Genomic DNA, 18070 nt, shown 5'->3' with positions numbered 1-18070 from the left:
GAGCGACTCGGTCCTTGAACAACAGAAGTGAGAGCTATGTATGTGCATTCAGCATGAATGTTTTTTCTGTTTTGCAGGCAGCAGCAGAGATGAAGCCTAAAGTGACTGTGAGCTCGTCAGCCTCCAGTGCCTCCTCCAACGCCTCCCTGCCAACCAGCAGCTCCCCACCTGCTCAGGTACACAGTGCAACCACATGTTCACCTCACAGAAACACAAATATTTTCATAAACACAACTCAGATATACACTGATTACAGGACAAATATTAAAGGCATACTGGGAAAGATTTACCCAAAAAGAAAAACATGTATAGACTCATACAAAGTAATCCCAGTGGTTTTATCCGCAGAGACTCTGCCCTCTGCCTGTATTTCATTCTTACTTATTTGCATTCAGGATGTTCCTTGACACACCACGCAAGTGAGGTCGGGAATTGAAAACACAATGCAGAAAAAATGCAAATATAGCAAAGTGAAACGCCAAGCGGCTAAAGCTTGCTCCAAAACGAGGGTGGCTTCACTTTCACTGCCGATGTTTACCAACAGTAACTGACAGTTCATTCAACGTATAACTTTAACAATATTATATTTTTAAGTGTTTTGCCAAGCAATAATGCAGTTGGTCATGGAGGGTTTGGAAGCATATAGACTATATTAACTAATATTGAATTAATTAAATAGGTTGTCATCATGTGGCACGGTGGTGCAGTGGTTAGCATTGCTACCTCACAGCAAGAGGGTTCGTGGTTAGAACCCAGGGTGGGGGAGCCCTCCGGTGCGGAGTTTGCATGTTCTCCCCATGTCAGTGTGGGTTTTCTGCGGGTACTCCGGCTTCTTCCCAAAGACATGCAGTTAATTGCTGTTAATGTGAGTGTGAATGGTTGTCTGTAGTGCCCTGCCTCTCGCCCGATGTCAGCTGGGATAGGCTCCAGCTCCCCCGCGAACCAAGTGGTTACGGAAAATGAATGAATATCCAGATCATTTTAACAAGAGAATGCATCACTTTACTTGATTTATTTTACTGTGACATGTCACAACACACATACAAGGTTGCTCTGTTGCTTCGCGCTGCCTCTGCTACAATGAGGTATTAATTCTTATCATTCTTAAACAGATGTGCTCGTTTTTGACACAGTTCTACATAGTTTTTACCTGATGGAGGGCTGCAGAGCCACACAGAGACAGGGATAATTAGACCGGCTGCCCCAAGATAGAGTTTAGCAGCGTGCCCGCACAGCCCAAGTGGACGTTTGTGCCAAATGTGAAAAAAATATTAAAAATAAAAAGGCGTTCCCTCAAGGTGTTCTTGAGATATCGTGTTCACGAGAATGGGACGGATGGATGGACAGCCCAAAATCATAAAGGCTCTGGCTACAGCTGTCATGGGCACAGAGGCATAAAAAGCATTAGAACAGAGCAAAAACAGTAAGCAATAGGATGCTAAATAAAATCAGTTAAGATATTTTTAGAAATAGATCATTTAAATAAAATACAAATAGACATAAAATAATAATAATAGAGCAGGAATACAGTTATACATGTTAGCCTTTAATTTATTGATCATTGTTAATTGACCCGAACTCCACTCACACTGTGATGCCTGTCACATCCTGTCTGAATTAGTATGGATATGTGACAGCTGGGTTTCTGAATCATGGATATGATGAAGGGCTTGAGTGTAGTACAACTGACTTGGTGCATGAAGTGGAATATTTCAAGAAATGACATAAAGTTATGAGAAAAAGTTGTAATATTTGAGTTAAAGACAAGAAAAGTCTTATGAAAAAAGTCATATCATTAGAATATTACAGCTCTTTTCTTGAAATAACTTTATTAACAGTACTGCTTTTCATGAAACTTTTTTTTTTTTTATTCAAATGGATGAAATCATTGGGATACTCTGTAAGGGCAAACATAGTGTGCATTCTACATTCTGGGACACACACCAGACTCAGGACTATTCCATTGGTGACGACTAAAGCTGTGTCCTCATTTCAGAAAAGCTGACACTTGAGCCACTGGTTATGGCTCTGTTAGGGGGTAGGGTTAGGATTAGGCAGGTACTGATAATTGTTAGGGCAGGTTTCAAGGAAATGAATGTAAAGTGACCCCAGTGGCTGTGTGCGTGTGTGTGTGTCCAGGAGGAAAAGGCCCCGGAGTCGGCCCCAACAGCCGACAGTCTGGGTCTGGGCATGTCGCTGGCCCAGGCCAGAGAAAGAGCCCATCAGAAACGAGCTGCCAAGAAAGCCCCGCCCATGGACTGGAGCAAGAGGAACGAACTGTTCAGCAACTTATAAACATCACCATCATCACCATCATCATCATCATCATCACCATCATCACCATCAGGTCCATCTCCTCCCAACCTGTCTGTACTGCCCTGTCTGCTCTCTGGATTTGGTTCTTACTTTGACACAATGTTCGTTCGGAACATTTTAAACTCCCTTGTTGAACAGTATTATTTGGTGATTTTTTTTGTTTTAATTTAGTTTTGCCACTTTTATTTCATGTTTTAATAATTGTTGATGTCACACAGGAATGAATGTTAATATATTAAGAAAAATGTTTAAAAGAGGAAAATAGTGATGTACAGTTTCTCATATGAAAGGACCATGTAAGGAATAACGGGGCACATGGGGGAATAATTATTACTGGCAGATTTTGAATTTAAAATCTGCAGTTTAAACGAATGTCAGATTTTGATGTCTGCAATCAGCAACTAGAATGAAAGAATATCCTCGTCAGTATGTGTGAATGATCAATGCTGAGTAACTGTCCTGAGCCCTCACTGCCAACACAACCATTCCACGACAATCTGAATCATCAGTGTGTTTGAGTCTTAAGGTGGTCCAAGGAAAACAATCTGTCATGTCACTCCAGGGTTTCTGTCTTCATATATGATTCAAGGAAATCACACATTTATTTTTTCATGTTGCTCTTGATAGATGATTGTACATACATGAATAAATGATTTTAGAGGACATTTTATTTGGACTGACCTGAGAGAAATGAAGCTCCTCACTAAGTTTTGTTGATTCTGCTGAACCTGCAGGAATTCAAAGCTGCATCTGTTGGTCTGAGCATCGACTACACATGACAATTTTACCATATGAAAATATAAAGTGTACAGATGCTGGCTCTGTGCTGTTAAATGTATTGATGAGCACTGATAAATATAATGTTTTGATCAAATGGAATTGAGTCTGGTTTGTAATGCAGTACATGTTTAACATTGGAAACAGTGATCTGACACAAATCATCTTAAAGCTGCACTAACCAGTATCAAAAATCACCACTCACATCTTTTCGATTGAGTGTATAGCCCCTTTTCCACTGGACAAAAACCCACTAACAGCTCCACGTCAAAGTATCCTTGGATAAGATACTGAACCCCAAATTGCTCCCGATGGCTGTGCCATTGGTGTGCGATCATGTATGAATGGCTAACAGAGTAGCAGGTGGCACCATGTATAGTAGCCCTGAGCCACCAGTGTGGGAATATATGTGAACTGGTGAAGGTGATGTGTAGCGTAAAAGCGCTCCGAGTGGTCAGAAGACTAGAAAGGCGCTATACAGATACAGGTCCATTCACGTTTTGGACATAAAAAGTCATTATTATGTCATGATATTAGAAATGTGTGTCAAATTTCGTCATAATTAGCGCATGAATTCTTGAGTTAAGGCCCAAAACATTATTTGTGGGGTCACAGTGACCTTGACCATTGACCATCAAGGTTCCAAGTTGACGTTTATACCACATTTAAGTCCCTTAAGGCCTTCTTGAGATATTGCTTTCACAAGAATTGGACAGACGCAAGGTCACAGGACCTTTGACCAATATATTCTAATCATTTCATCCCTGAATTTAAATGGACGTTTGTATCAAATTTGAAGAAATTCCTTCAAGGTGTTCTTGAGAAAACATATTCTCAAGATTGAGACGGACGAGGTCACAGTGACCTTAACCTTTGACCATAAAAATCAGTTTATGGTTAAGTCCAAGTGGAAGTTTGTGCCAAATTTAAGGGAGAATCCCTCAAGGCGTTCCCGAGATAACACATTGGTATGTATGGGGTCGATGGACGGATAGAAGGACAGATAACCTAAAAACATAATGCCTCCGGCAACAGCGTACAAAGAAGTTACCACCGTAACATTTTCACTGGCTTTCAAGCACTTTCTACTGTTTACTGACCTTTTCTGGCACATTTGTCACGTCCAAGTTTACAAACCACAAATATAACTGAGAGCCATACTCCTCTACTGGCGCTGGGGAAACGAGTCTGTCGCTTATTTTTGGTTTTCCCACATTTAAATAACCTGCATATATGTGTTAATTTTAGTGGAAAAAAGGGTACAGAGTAAGTAATCATCCTCACTTCCTATCTGAATACACCTGGACAAACTCTTCCTCAGTACAAATTCTCCTTTTAATGATTTTCAGGATGATACAGAATTCAATGGAAATATTATTAAAAAGTAACAGGCATCCATCAAAACAGAACAGAGGAATCAATAGTGCTAAATGTTATGTTTGATGTAAAAATACAAGTACACCTCGCAATCTTAAAAACATGCCAACTCCCTGATTTTTTTTACAGTGCATCCAAGTCTTGGGAAGAACTTTCTGAGGGCCGTTAAAAAAAAGGACAAATGAAAAATCAAAGATGGCTTTTCTTTACTGAGCTCACTAACAGAGGATGGCTCACAGACAGACACTGAGTCGCACAATAAGTGTATGGCATTGGGTCAATGGCTGACAGTGGCGTCAGGTGGGTCAATCATAAAAGCATAGTTTTGTGCAGTGAATACTTTGTAAGGTGCATTACAACAGAGGGAGAGGTTAATGAAAGTAAAATACAACGAAACAACAGCTCCTAGTTCCCAAACATTACGTTCACTGTACAACCTTTTTGAGACATCCGGCTTCAGTAAACTTTGGTGATCCTGAATAACTTGCCTCACAAAGCGGGTTACCAGCTGGTTCTGTTAACTCTGACTTTATCAACCCAACTATAAGCTCATGTATATGGAAGAGCTAATCATATGCAACAGATCCATAGTAACATATTTAATGAAAGTACTGATTCCTGCTGGGGAATTCATTCATTGCAGCAGTAAAAAGTAAAAAAGAAAAAGCCAGAGTTAACCACAATAAGCTGTTTAACACACTGATTGCTTTGTGAGAGGTCCCTGCTCCTCAGTGGAATCTGGAGTGTGCTAGGAGAATTTAAAGGTGTGTGTTTTTTGTTGCTTTGAGCAGCACCAGCCGAGTGCCATCTAGTTCTATTATACTGGAGAGAAGGCAGACAACTCTATGGCTGATATCTCCAACACTCTAAAACTTACACCAAAACAATTTAGACTGATAAACAACACCACGGGTAAGGGAAAAAATATGGATTCTTAATTTTGGGGTGAACTGTCCCTTTAAATGTTAAAAAAAAAAAAAAAAAAAAAGTAAAGAAAAAAACTTTGCAATGGCATTTTAAAAGGTATCAACTTATCATTTGATGTTATTTTATTTTTTAACATGTTAAAGTCTTTAATGATTCCTGTAGCACACTGCAGACTCCTCTATACACACCCGATCTCTAACAGTGTTGAGTCACTTTGAAATAATGACCATATTCTTTCAGATGACTTACTTGAAATGCTTTGTACTCTTTGGAATTCTTCTCTGAAACCAGCACACTTACAGTCAGTTCACTTCATAGCACCCTGAGGCGAGCTGTAAAACCTTCCAAACTGTTAGTGGGAGGTGGACTGAGCTCCACAGTCACACCTGATGCACCGACGAGAACGCTTTAAAGACAGAATGTTTCCTCACTTAGTGCTGACAGAAGCCCCACAACGTGCCTCGTGAAGAGGATAAAAGACTTTGGTAAAAACATGTTGCAACACATCAGGAATACGCTGCTTTAAATACAATAGTTTTCCCGTGTTATAGACAAGAAGCAGCAAAATATATATAAGACAGTTATGCTAATTTACACCAGAATGATTTAAACAGTGAACTCCATTTGTTACAAAACAAACATACAGAAGTATAAATATATTCAGTATAAAGACTACACACATACACAGTGTCACCATAGACTCATCTATATATTTACAGGTAACATGAATAAAGTGGACCCTCATTCCCTTTAGTGATACTATACTGAACACACACACATACACACACAGAGATGTGTGGAAGCTGCAGTTTGTTGTTCCTCCAATAACATTCCCAGGTGTGTGTCCTAAGGCGAAGTGCTCGCGTTGAAAAAAACTGGGCAATACTGAGGAAAAGTCGTGCAGGAAATCCTCAGATGTGCACTTTCTGAGAATTTCCCCCGTCGTAGATAAATAAAGTTTCTGTTATGGATTTACCCAGAGTGATGGAGAGGAGCTGAGCCCTCCACTGTCTCTGCTCTCAGCAGCTTCAAAGGGAGCTCACTCTCCGTGTTTGGTCTGTCGCTCTCCTAAGAAAGGAAGTTTGTGAGGGAGTTGGGGGGGTGTCACTCCAACATAGCGTCCAGCTGGTCAGCCAGGTCGTCGAACATGTTGCCGATGTCATCCAGAATATTTCCTGCCGCCTTCACTGTGCTGCTGCCACTGGGAAACAAGACAGGACTGTGTTACAAGCAGACTGTTAACAGTACGTGGAGTTCAGTTGTTCTAGGTAACGCTGCTGAATAAAGTATAGTGCCTAGTTCATCCTCATATTGAATTTAAAGGAGCAACATGAAGGATTTAGTGGCATCTGGTGGTGAGGTTGTAGAATGCAAGCAACTGAATAGAATGCTGCATACCGTAAAACTGTGGCTACACATTTTGACAAATAAACACCTGTCTCAAATAGACGTCTGGTCTGGTTACCACGTAGTTCATTTTTATAAACCTTTCTTTTTTGGAAGTATAAAACCGTGTTGTTTGCTGCCCACTGAAGCTAGGGTTAATTAGCTGCTTAGATCTCTCATACAGATATAAATGTTTAAACTTGCGTCAATATGGACATATTAGCTTGGTAAGATTTTCCACAATTCAATTGTTTGGTTCATTTTACTGAATCCATGGGCACCAGAGAAGACAGTAATTCATTCAGATTTACTGGCCTGGTAAACAAGACAGAGGCAAACAAAGTGGTGACTTTTGGTGACTTGGTTTTGAATAACATAATTGATACACTTCCTCGTCCTGCATGTCCCTGAAAGCCCTTTTGTGGAACACACAACCAGCCTTCCAACATGTGAGAGCAGGTCAGTAGTGCTTACCTGTCCACATTGCTCCCCTGCGCCAGTTTGTTCTCCACCACTTTGAGGGCAGCCTCCAGTGATGTACTGGTTTGCTCCAGCCTCTTCTGAGCCAGCACCTCCAGACCGGCCGTCCCTGCTTTCCCTGTCTGACCTGGAGGTGCCGAGGTGGGGTACGAATGGGCCGGAGTTGGGGTAGAAGGAGCAGCAAATGTAACGCTCTGGACCACGTTGAGGTTCAGTCCTGAGGGAGCAAAGGTGAGGGATTAATCTGTCATCCAAACAAAATGCATTTTGAGTTTGTTAGTTAGTTGGTTGGTTTGTGTTAGTGTGTGACATTGGTATTTTAAAGGTTTAGTTAGGATTTATCAGTGTCTCACAATAACAAACTACCGATCAAGGCAGTGGTAGACCAGCAGCTCCAGTGCTCAGCAAGGTAAAATTACTGTTTTTGTCAATGGAGTCTGGCTTTGAAGACACAAAACACTCACTGTTAGTTCAGTTCCCTGTTGGAAAGGGCTGTCTGTTTTGGAAGTACTGAGCATACGACTGGATAACTGACACTTGGATTACACTGCACAAGTTGTGTGAAAGTTTGTAAACGGATGTTTTGATATAGTTTTGCTGTTGTAAAATGCGGACCCTTCTTACTTCCATTTTTTGGATTTTTGGTTCACTGTGGAGGCATGCAAGAAAAACGTAGTGTTCTTCACAAATTCAATGAAACGCGGGGTGAGTAACTGATAAATAAATAACCACTTTGTAGGTGAAGGATTCCTTTAATGAGGCAGATTTAGGCCTAGTCCACACGGACCCGTGTACTTCTGAAACCAAAGTTTTTCACGCTCCAGTTTCCCAAAAAAAAAAAAAGGTCAACAGGAGTGGTGTGATAAAAATATATGATATCCACACGAAACCGCAAACCCCACTACCAAGTGATGTGATACACATGCCAAAGCAGTAGGTGGCAATGTAACTTCTAACGGAAAGGCCATTTTAACCAATCAGAAGTCAGAGTCAATACCGTAATAAGGAATTGCGGAAAATAAAAACAACCCGATCCACAAAAATAGCGCGACCTAATTCAACAGCAGAGGCGCCTGAATGACCAACTATACTACCACGAAAGCAGCGACGGGCCTGCCAACGGAGGTCCAACCTGGCCGTATCCATTACCTCCGTTGGCAGGCCCGTCGCTGCTTTCATGGTAGTGGGTAGCTAGCAACAGGAGCATCCTCCTTCGTTCGTCGTTAGATCGAGCAGCTGGATATGCCATGCAAAGGGAGCAGATAGCACGCTCACAAATAAAGTTAGCACCAGCATGTTTGTTTGCTCTGTCATTTCACTAGCTATTTACCGTCGTTCTGACATCAAACAATGGAGACAGGTAATAAAATACTGCGGTTATCCTATCTACACGCAACCACTGGCACCAAGTCTTCCAAAAATTTCACCCTGGACTCCGGTTTCAAAGAAATGCAGTTTCGGGGGCCCCAAAATTGCAGTTGCGTGTGGCCAAACAGCCAAATCGCATAGAATAATACACGGTTTCAGAAGTACACGGGTCCGTGTGGACTAGGCCTTAGTCACAAAATAAGCCAAAATCTTTTTTTGCCAGTCTTACCTGCTGTTGATGCAGACACCATGCTGGGCTGAGGGAGTCTTGATACAGACAAACCAGCAGCTTTCTGGGGAGTCTCTGGCTTGGACATCACTGTCTGTGGGTGCACAGGTTTGGGGCTAGGTATACATGTCTGTGTGTGAATGCTGCCGCCCAGTTTCGGGGAGACTGTGTGAATCTGTACACTGGTTAGTTTAGGAATGGCTGTTTGTGGACTAGCTGGTACTGAACAGATGGCTTTCTGGGGGGTTGTTGGTCTGCTGTTAGAGGGTTGTTTGAGTGGACTGGGAGGTTTTGAGGACACTGGAGGCTTTGGGCCTTTTCCCATGGAGCCCACTCTCTGGAACATAATCCCTGGCCTCTGAGATTCATCATCACTCTGCGCCCTGAATTCATTGTACGTGTGAAGACTGTTGGTTTGCAGGTGGTTGTTGTCCCTGTGAGGGGAGGTAACCTCATCAGGTGTCAATGAGTCTTTGTCTTTGGGTTTGTGTCGTCTTTTCACCGTGTCAGACTCTTTCAGGTTGAACTCGGGGAGCTCCAGGCTGGTCGGAGTCTGGGCTGGACGTTGTGGAGAAGTTCTGATTTCAGTGTCTGCGTGGGTGACAGCTGACATCCTTGGCCTCTGTTTGATAGTGAGGTTGCCTTCTTCAGCGAAAGGGAGGTGGTCAGCGTGCTTCGGAGATGCAGTAGCACTCTTTGACATTCTTTCACTTTTCCTGGCTCTCTCTTCAAGTGTTTGCCTGTCAATCTCCACTTCTGTCCTCTCGCTTCCTGTCCTCCTCAGGCCCCCAACACCCAGAGCAGGGACAGGTTTGGAGTGCTGTAGGATGACGTGAGGAGTCATCCCGTGTGGAATCGGGGAGGAAACGGGAATGAAAACAGGTGAAACTGGGATATGAGGTGGAGGTATATCTATCCTCCTGGATGGGCTGCTGCTGCTGCTGCTTCCCTCTAACCTGGCTGCGATGCTCCTCACACTGCCTGAGCTCTCTGTCTCCACCCCTCCCTTCACCTCTGGCTCCACCCCTTGTCCATTCCCCGGTTGGCGTGCCGGGCTGCCGCTTACCGAGCTCATCCTCTTGGGCGGTGGTGGGGGAGGGCCTTTGCGTCGAGATCGCACAGCAAAAGAGTGGCTGCGGTTGATGTGGCGTTGGGCCCCTGTGGCACTCGTGTGCCCGCGTCCCGGCCTGCGCGACAGGGTGGCATAGGAGGGCATGGCTCCAGAGGAAGCAGAGGTGTGGGAGGGAACAGGGTCGTCATCATCGTCCGGTTCGCCATCAGACAAGGCGTAGCGAGTCAGGCTTTGGGCACGCTTCTTGTGCGGGCCCCTCTGGGCTTCCTCAGCTGGGCCCTGCCCAGGCCGGGGTCCCAGCAGAGGTACAGCTCCAGGCAGAGGCTTGGAAAGCACCCGTGGGGCCCCGTTGATGCCTCCTGCCTGAGCGTGGATGTAACTGAAGGCCTTCTGTGTAGGGGAAGGCTGCGGGGATGGGGAGGAAGGGGAGGGAGGTGGATGATGCTGAGGCTGATAGAGGCGGTTTGGAGACTGGAAGTGTTTGGCCTTGGGTGGGACGGCCGGGTATGCAAAGCGAGGCATCTTGCTGGGGGTTAGCGGAGGTGTTAGGGGGGAGAAGGGGAGTTTGTTGGGGGTAGCTGAGCGACTCTGGTGCTCCCACATCTCTGTAGGTCTCTGTCTACCTCTGCATCCAGGACTGCTTCCCCCACGCTTGGCCTCCTCCCCTGCACCGCTCCCTAGACTCTCCTCTGACCGGCTGGATATCTTGGCTGAGGACGGTGCAGCCTGGTGATCTTGAGAATATCCTGAATTTCCAGAATTCCCTGATCCCCGCGATCTCATGCTAATGCTCTCCTGACTGACTGACATGGCAGATATAACTGCTGCAGAGGTCACGCCCCTGATGCCGAATGCCTCGGCAGCTCCTCCTCCAGCTCTGCCCATCATAGCACTCTGCAGCTCGGCGCTCAACTCGCTGTCCTGGAAGGACATGAGGGTCCTGGGGGTGCGAGGGGAGGGGCAGCAGTCGTCAGAAGGAGCATCAGAGCGGGCATGAGTGTGAGCGTGCACATTGTGTGTTGGTGTGTGTTCAATGGCCACCAGCTCCAGGGCGGCAGGGGGCTTCCGTCGGAGAGTCCCACCTCCAGCTCTGTCGGCATGGTTACGAGAGCGCTGCAGGTCACAAAGTCTCTTCACTGCTAACATGAGCTTCTTCTGATGGCCTGAAACAGAGATACAGCAATCACTACAATCTACTGAATACAGAACGCAGAGCTGCCTTTTATAAGTCAGCTGTTTAAAGATATACTACCAATATGTAGAATTCTCCTAAAAAAAAAAAAGAAATAAAACAATGTATAGACTCATACAGAAGTAATCCCTCTCAATTATCACTTACGACCCACTAGAAGTGTGGGGATGTATTTATCTGCAGAGACTGAGACAGTAAAGTTTTAACAAACATGTATGTGTTTGGGAAGTATGTAGCATACAACTGGATAAATGAGACTTTTGGATTATACTGCATGAGTTGTGTGAGTTTATAAACAGATGTTTTGATATAGTTTTACTGCTGCTAAACGTGGCCCCCTAGGACTTCAATTCAACAAGTATTTTCTCTGTTTTTGGATTCTCTGTTAATTGTGGAGGCATGTAACAAAAACAGTTTTCTTCACAAATTGAACATAACACAGGGCGTGTAACTGATATACAAATGGTCAATTGGGGGGTGAAGTATGCCTTTAAATTAGTCATCCCTCTTTGAGTTATTGCTAATTTTCTTAATTGCTACAAAGTATGTAGAAAACATTTAAATGAAATTTATTCATGGTCTGAAATCATTTAATTTCTATCACAGTAAAAATTGTAAAATGAATGTGTGAGATTCAAAAAACAAGACGTACAGTCTAAAGCCTCTCTGGTGACTCCTAGAGGTGCAACACCAACAATATGTTGTGTGTAGGGTTGAAATGGTATAAGATTTTCATAGTGCAATAACCATTTCAGAAAATACTACAGTTTCACGGTATACAGAATTACACAATGTGTGTGCCGTAAAAAGTCTGACAAGCAGTCAGGGAGAGAATGAGATGCGCGCACACAGGTGAGATTCTCTGTTTGGTAGCTTTTTTAAAAATACCGTAGTAAAGCAAATGTACATGGTATGATAATCGTCAGTTTTTAGCCCATGGTATACCTTGAATCCGGTACACCACTGTAACCCTAGTGCTGTGAAGCGTCAAGTTTATTTGGAGACACAAACAACAGCAAGTTCAAATGGACATAAAAGGATCTGAAGAGAGTGAAGAGTAAACATTTAAATATGGAACAGCTTCATCCTTTGGGGACATCCACAGCACATACATATTCGGTCTAATTGCTCACCCAGTTTGGTGATGCCTATCTCCTGCAGGTCCTCCCAGGTAATGTCTTTGACGATAGTAATGGAGTCATAGCCGTTGTCACACAATCTCTTCTGGTACTGAGGCAGTCCAATCACACTCAGCCACTCTCCCAGGTCCGACTGAGAGCAACAAACAGACGGTCAGAATCATTTTGGGTGTTGTGCTTAGCTAATTTTAAGTCGCACTATCAACTGTGTGACCATGATGGAACACAGTTAGACACATGTGGTTCAGAGTATTACAACATATCCAAGAGAAGTAGCTGCATTTCAGGGTTGTTACAACATGTGAGTCAGACATTAGAGGTGTGTCCTCACAGGAATGTAATCAGGCAGCCACTCAGGGATGCTCAGCTTGCCGATCTCCATTGAAATCTTCTTTCTGTGGCCTGGTTTGGTCACTCCAATAGCTGTCAGGTCCTGAAGGACAAAACACGAAAAGGCAGCCAGTGAATACACAACATCAAAAAATGAGGACAAAAACATGTCATCATTCAAATATTGGCAATGCTTCTGTACTATATACAATATTTACACAATTCATCAATGCTAAAATGCTAACTGTAATACACGCACCTCAGGGGTCATCCTGCTGATGGTGGGTACATCATATCCTGCACTGATGAAGTTAGATGTGTACTGCTCCAACTGGAACTCACATAACCACTGGTAAATGGCCTCAGAGTCCTGACAACAGAGAGGGAGGATATTTAGGAGGCATCTCTCTCACACAGCTACAGCACTAAAGTACTCAACTGACCTTGCCCTCCAGAAGCTCCTCTGGCCTCACGAAGCCTTTCTGAGGAGTGCCGTTGACCTGCCGACGGGAACCACCTAAAAAACACACATGATCAATCCTATAGAATGACAACCTCCGCTGTGCTTTATTGTGAGTGTGTGCAGGGTCAGCACACCCTGGGGGAAAAAGGTGACACTGTTAGAATATCAAGAGCCCCCTAGACAAAGACGACGCAACAGCAAGTGTGTGACAAGTGAGTCAAAACTATATGTAAAAGAAAGAAAGAAAGAATAATACACATTTGATCAAGTAACTAATACAATCTGCATTAAAGGAATACTTCACACCCCAAATGACCATTTGTTTGTCAAGTACTCACCCCTTATTACATTGACTTTATGAAGAAAACTTTGTTTTTCTCACATGCCCCCACTGTGAACGAAGAATCCAAAAACGTTATATCAAAAATTACATCAAAACATCCATTTACAAACTCTTTCACAACTTGTGCAGTTTAGTCCAAGTCCCATTTATCCAGTTGTATGCTCAGTACTTCCCAGACCTCGTCAACATGGAACTGAACAGAAAGTTAACTTCACCTATGCTCTCTTCAACTCCAAGCTCAATTGACAGAAACAGTAATTTTACCTCACTAAACATGAGAGCTGCTGGTCTACCACTGCCTCTGTCAGTGTGACTTTGGGTAAACGAGATTTGGATTACACTGCACAAGTTGTTTCATGTTCTTTTTTGTGAATGGGTGTTTTGATATAGTTTTGTTGTTGCTATTGTTGACCCCTATGAAGTCAATTCATCAAGAATTTTCTGCTTTTGGATTCTTCGTTCACTGAAGGCATATGACAAAAATGTTTTCCTCACAAAGTCAACATAACACAGGGTGAGTAACTGATAAACAAGTGGGCATTCTGGAGGTGAAGTATTCCTTTAACTTAAGTCATGTCAAACTCAGTTAAATCAGTCTTCTCCTTGCAGCTGTCTGGGTAAGAGAGGTTGTTGAGGTTGTTGTTGTTGGGTCTCTCCTGGTGAGTTAAGGTGTGTTATCTACCTGATCTGAAAAGCCACTGAGCACACTCATGACTCATCTCTCTTTCAGTCATGACACATTACCACAGATCTCAGAGGAATGCACCTTTCCTCCCATTTTCTCTTAACTTTGTCTGTCTTTTTGCCTGAGGCGAGCATTTTGTTCTTTTAGTCAGTCTCCTGACAGGGTCCATCACCTTTAGATATTTACCACAGTCTATAAAGCACCTTTCCGAACACCCAAATACACTTTGCACAGCCAAAGTAGGTAATGGAGGAGATAGAAAACCAAATCCAAAAAAGGGAAGGACAATTGATTTGATTATACCAAGAAAGAAAAAAAAAATTCAAACTATCGGCATGGCTAGATACCACTAATGGTTAGTCAGAAAATATGTTCTTTTGTGATTTGGATGAACTGAAAATTAGTGTAGTGATTGAAAAGACAACAGATATTTTTAGCCTGAGGTCCTAAATTAAGGGCATAGGTTAACAACACTTAAGACAGCTAGCCCAGCTCTGTCCACAGTATGAAAACACAAATACACATGTCTAAACCTCACTACATAAATGTTGTGTCTCATAACAGAAATATTAAAAAAGTATTTGTTCTCAGGGGAGTTGAAGATGCTGGGAACTACTTTTTGGCTGGCAGCCAGGCACAGTGATTTCCTGGAGCCTTGTTATCACCATTATGCTACCAAGTTTGTGCAGACACCTATCCTAATAGGCAAACAAGTCTGAGCATTTAACTCCTAAACCCATAAGTGTTATCTTTAAATATCTGTTTGTGTAGAGACTAAAGCAACAAGATAAGTGGTGGGCATCTTTTTGAACAGGCCAGGCTAGCTGTTTCCCCCTGCTTCCAGTATTTATGCTAAGCTAGGCTAATCACGTCCTGATTCTATTTCTATACAACTGCAGAGACACCACAGTTATATCAATCTTCTCATCTGACCCAAGCAGCAACCTCCAGGGCTGAAAGAGGAAGCCAACAAGTCACTACCATGGCCACTATGTTGGTTAGGTAATGTGACCATGGTGTAGCCCTCGATTCACAGAGCATAGGCACAACTTTAGCTGTAGCTACTTCAGTGTGTTTACAGTTCATGAAAGTTAATTGTAATGTTTTGGGTGCCTAAAAAAGCCTGTTCAATGTTTAAAAGACCCCACAAGGAGTCAGACATTCAGTTTTGCCAGTAAGTACATTTTGTTTGTACTTGGTTTTAAGTCTGTTTTTACCATTAGCACTAGTTACAAAACAGGCTGAAAGTTAGCATTAGCATTGAAAATTACCAATAGCATTAGTATTACCACAGTTAATAGCTGTAAATGCACAATGCTAACCAAGGTAGCAGCTAGCGTTATGGGTTATTTCCATCCTCTCGTCAAAAAATGGTCACCTCTGGCACCAAAAATCCAAGATGGCGACAGCCAAACTGCCAAACTCAAGGCTTCAAAATGGGAATCCACAAACCAATGGGTGATGTCATAGTAGCTATGTCCATTATTTTATACAGTCTATGATCTAACCCCAGGAAAGTAAGTGGATACATGTGTTTCCTAATTACTTAAGATAATCTCAACATTTAGATGCCCCGGGGCCAAAGAACCTTCGTTTTTTTTCAATCTGGACCTGGCCCGTTCTCGTGTCTGTGTTGCTTATCTTTCTGTCTTCAATATTTGCTCTTTTTTGATATATTATTTTTCTCTACTTTGTTGTGAAGGTCAGGGGCCCTGCTATCCCAAAAGGGAGTAAAACAGTAGCTAGTGGAGAGGTATTTGGCCTCAGGGCAAAAGAAAACTTTTAGGTCGAGATGCAGGCTGCTCTTCACAAAGGCAAAATGAAAAGTGTGTACACTGCAAAACACATTTGGCTTAATATTATATATTAATATAAGTCTGGAATACAGTCCTAAAAAGAGCTGGTTGTTCAACAGTTTCTTTGCATCTGACAGTCATAACAGAAAAGGAAGAAAAACTGGAGAAAAACTAGGACTGATATTAAATGTATGTCCTAGAAATTCTACATTCAAACTCAGAGTATCAGTTCATCAGGAGTATTTTCTCTGGTTTCATATGCACTTATCTTTACATTGTCTGAATAAACAAACACTGAGGTGAGTAGACTCCTCTGCTCATATCTAACAACTGAAAGTACAATAAATGTGAATTAATGCTGGATCCCTGGCAGCTACCATAAATCATCAAACAATCCTTACATGACTTCTTACCCTTTAAGAGGAAGGAGAGCGTCAGAGCTCCTGATGTTTGGCACTTCATCCTTATTTCTAACTATCCTTCATGCAGAGCAGACATGTCTTTCAGTTCAGTCCTCTGATCTGTTCTCTTTCTCCCTCTGTCTCCTTCACTTAACAAATATGTTTTGCTCTTTCTGCTTCTGTTCCTGTCTCCTCCCTCTGACCCCTCCCTCCCACTCCTCATTTCTCTTCTCCTTCACTTTAAACCTCCTTCCTATTCAGCCTGAGGTCAACAGAGATCCTCTGCTTCATTTAGCATGTCACTCTCTAACACTTTAAAGGCCCCCCTCTCAATAAGTCCAGAGAATAGCTGCAACACGTGCGCTTTTCTAGGATTTTTCTGCACCTGCCCTTGAGATCTAAAAGCACGCACACACACACAAAGACACATTCTGGTAGCCCGTAGTGCTTCCCTAGAGAGGTGATCAGGTGCTTTTATGGGTTGTGTGTTTGAGAGAAGCGTGTGGTTTTATTGGTTTCTGTGGTGAGGTGTGCTTGTTCTCTGTCCTCTCATCTCACATCCTTGTACACTGACAGCAACAACAGCTCAAGCTGCAGAACAAAAGCACTATTTGTCTTTAATTGCATTCCTCAAGTGCATAAATATTTTTACCTTGCAAAAGAGTAGGAGAAATAAATTGGATTTTTTGGAAAATGTCATAAAATAAAGAAGTAAAACTGTAATACTAGTAAACAGTCTGTCACCTTTCATGTGTCAAATGAGGAATGTGGACGACAAGAAGTTATAGGTTTCACTAATAAGTATCATTACCCTAGATTTAAGGCCATGGAAAAGAAATTAAATCAATTACACAATGAACACTATGAGTCTGTAACTGAGCACAGTTTGAAGTAGCATCTAAAGCACAGCAGGGACTTGTTTTATTCCAGACAGCTGAGTCAAAGAGTGCAGAGATCAAAACAAATTCATGGCATCAGCAAAGGATTAAAGCTCAGGCTTCATGACTCTGTGGAAATTATATGAAATGGAGCCAAAATGTACTGGGGGACTGAGACGACTGTATGCTGCACTTAATCTGAGGAGATGGGAAAGTTAACCACACATGCATTTGACAAACCAATCATTGTCTCCATCCTCAGAGCCCAGGCCAATTACACTCCCAGGTTGTCAATATCTACACTGTGTCACACCCCACAGCATGTGATATCGACCTGATAGGCACCCTTTAGTGTCTTTATGAGACGCATCAGGCTTTCAGCTAACTCTAATGTAAACCTGTCAGTGGCAAAACTTGAAGCCAGAGCAACTGACATAGTACAAAGAGCGAGAAAGTCTGTGTAGGGCGGAAGGGTGGGGAAGTGGATGAGCCAAACAAAACAAGACCTTCATGCAGTAGGCTGCAGTTCATGTCATTGTGAAACCAAAAGTCACTGATGTTTTAACCAAGCGGTAAACTCCAAGGCAGAAAAATTAAGCCTTTACACAAGTGCCAAAAACTGCAGTTCCTCAGATGGCCACTTGAGGTTGGCTCTAAAACAGAGTGAGTCCCCATAAACCAGTAGCCTCGCGTCACCAGGCTCTTCACTTTATGTTATTCACTCTGAATTTTGTCTGGATTCTGGTTCCGGTCTAGAGAGCGGATGCGGAATTCACCAAATTCACCAAAGTAAAAGTGTTCACCAAAGTAAAACTTTAAATTCTGGCGCACCATCGATTTGGAGTGATGAGGGGTGTAAGAAAATCGATTAACTTAATGGCTTGGGGCTTTTCTTGTAAATTATATTCTTT

The 18070-nt window shown here is 42.9% G+C and overlaps 2 protein-coding genes across 2 annotated transcripts in view; one reads left to right on the top strand and one right to left on the bottom strand.

The window, feature by feature from the left end:
* Positions 1-3190, top strand: part of LOC126399327 (Na(+)/H(+) exchange regulatory cofactor NHE-RF1-like) — a 30556-nt gene extending 27366 nt beyond the window's left edge. Inside the window, exons 5-6 of the mRNA XM_050059173.1 lie at positions 78-176; positions 2140-3190. Of these exons, the coding sequence (XP_049915130.1) occupies positions 78-176; positions 2140-2295 (255 nt within the window). The 3' untranslated portion in view covers positions 2296-3190. The remainder of the gene's footprint in view (positions 1-77; positions 177-2139) is intronic.
* The window catches only part of LOC126399317 (caskin-2-like), an 82259-nt gene continuing 66656 nt past the window's right edge, over positions 2468-18070 (bottom strand). The window contains exons 15-21 of the mRNA XM_050059156.1: positions 13037-13110; positions 12853-12963; positions 12595-12696; positions 12258-12396; positions 8861-11095; positions 7258-7480; positions 2468-6598 (exon numbers count right to left, since the gene is read on the bottom strand). Of these exons, the coding sequence (XP_049915113.1) occupies positions 6502-6598; positions 7258-7480; positions 8861-11095; positions 12258-12396; positions 12595-12696; positions 12853-12963; positions 13037-13110 (2981 nt within the window). The 3' untranslated portion in view covers positions 2468-6501. The remainder of the gene's footprint in view (positions 6599-7257; positions 7481-8860; positions 11096-12257; positions 12397-12594; positions 12697-12852; positions 12964-13036; positions 13111-18070) is intronic.

This window comes from Epinephelus moara, chromosome 13, assembly GCF_006386435.1.
Source record: "Epinephelus moara isolate mb chromosome 13, YSFRI_EMoa_1.0, whole genome shotgun sequence".
NCBI classification, from domain to species: Eukaryota; Metazoa; Chordata; class Actinopteri; order Perciformes; family Serranidae; genus Epinephelus; species Epinephelus moara.
The sequence above is the reverse complement of the archived record's forward strand: the minus strand, read 5'-3'. Positions and strand labels throughout refer to the sequence as shown.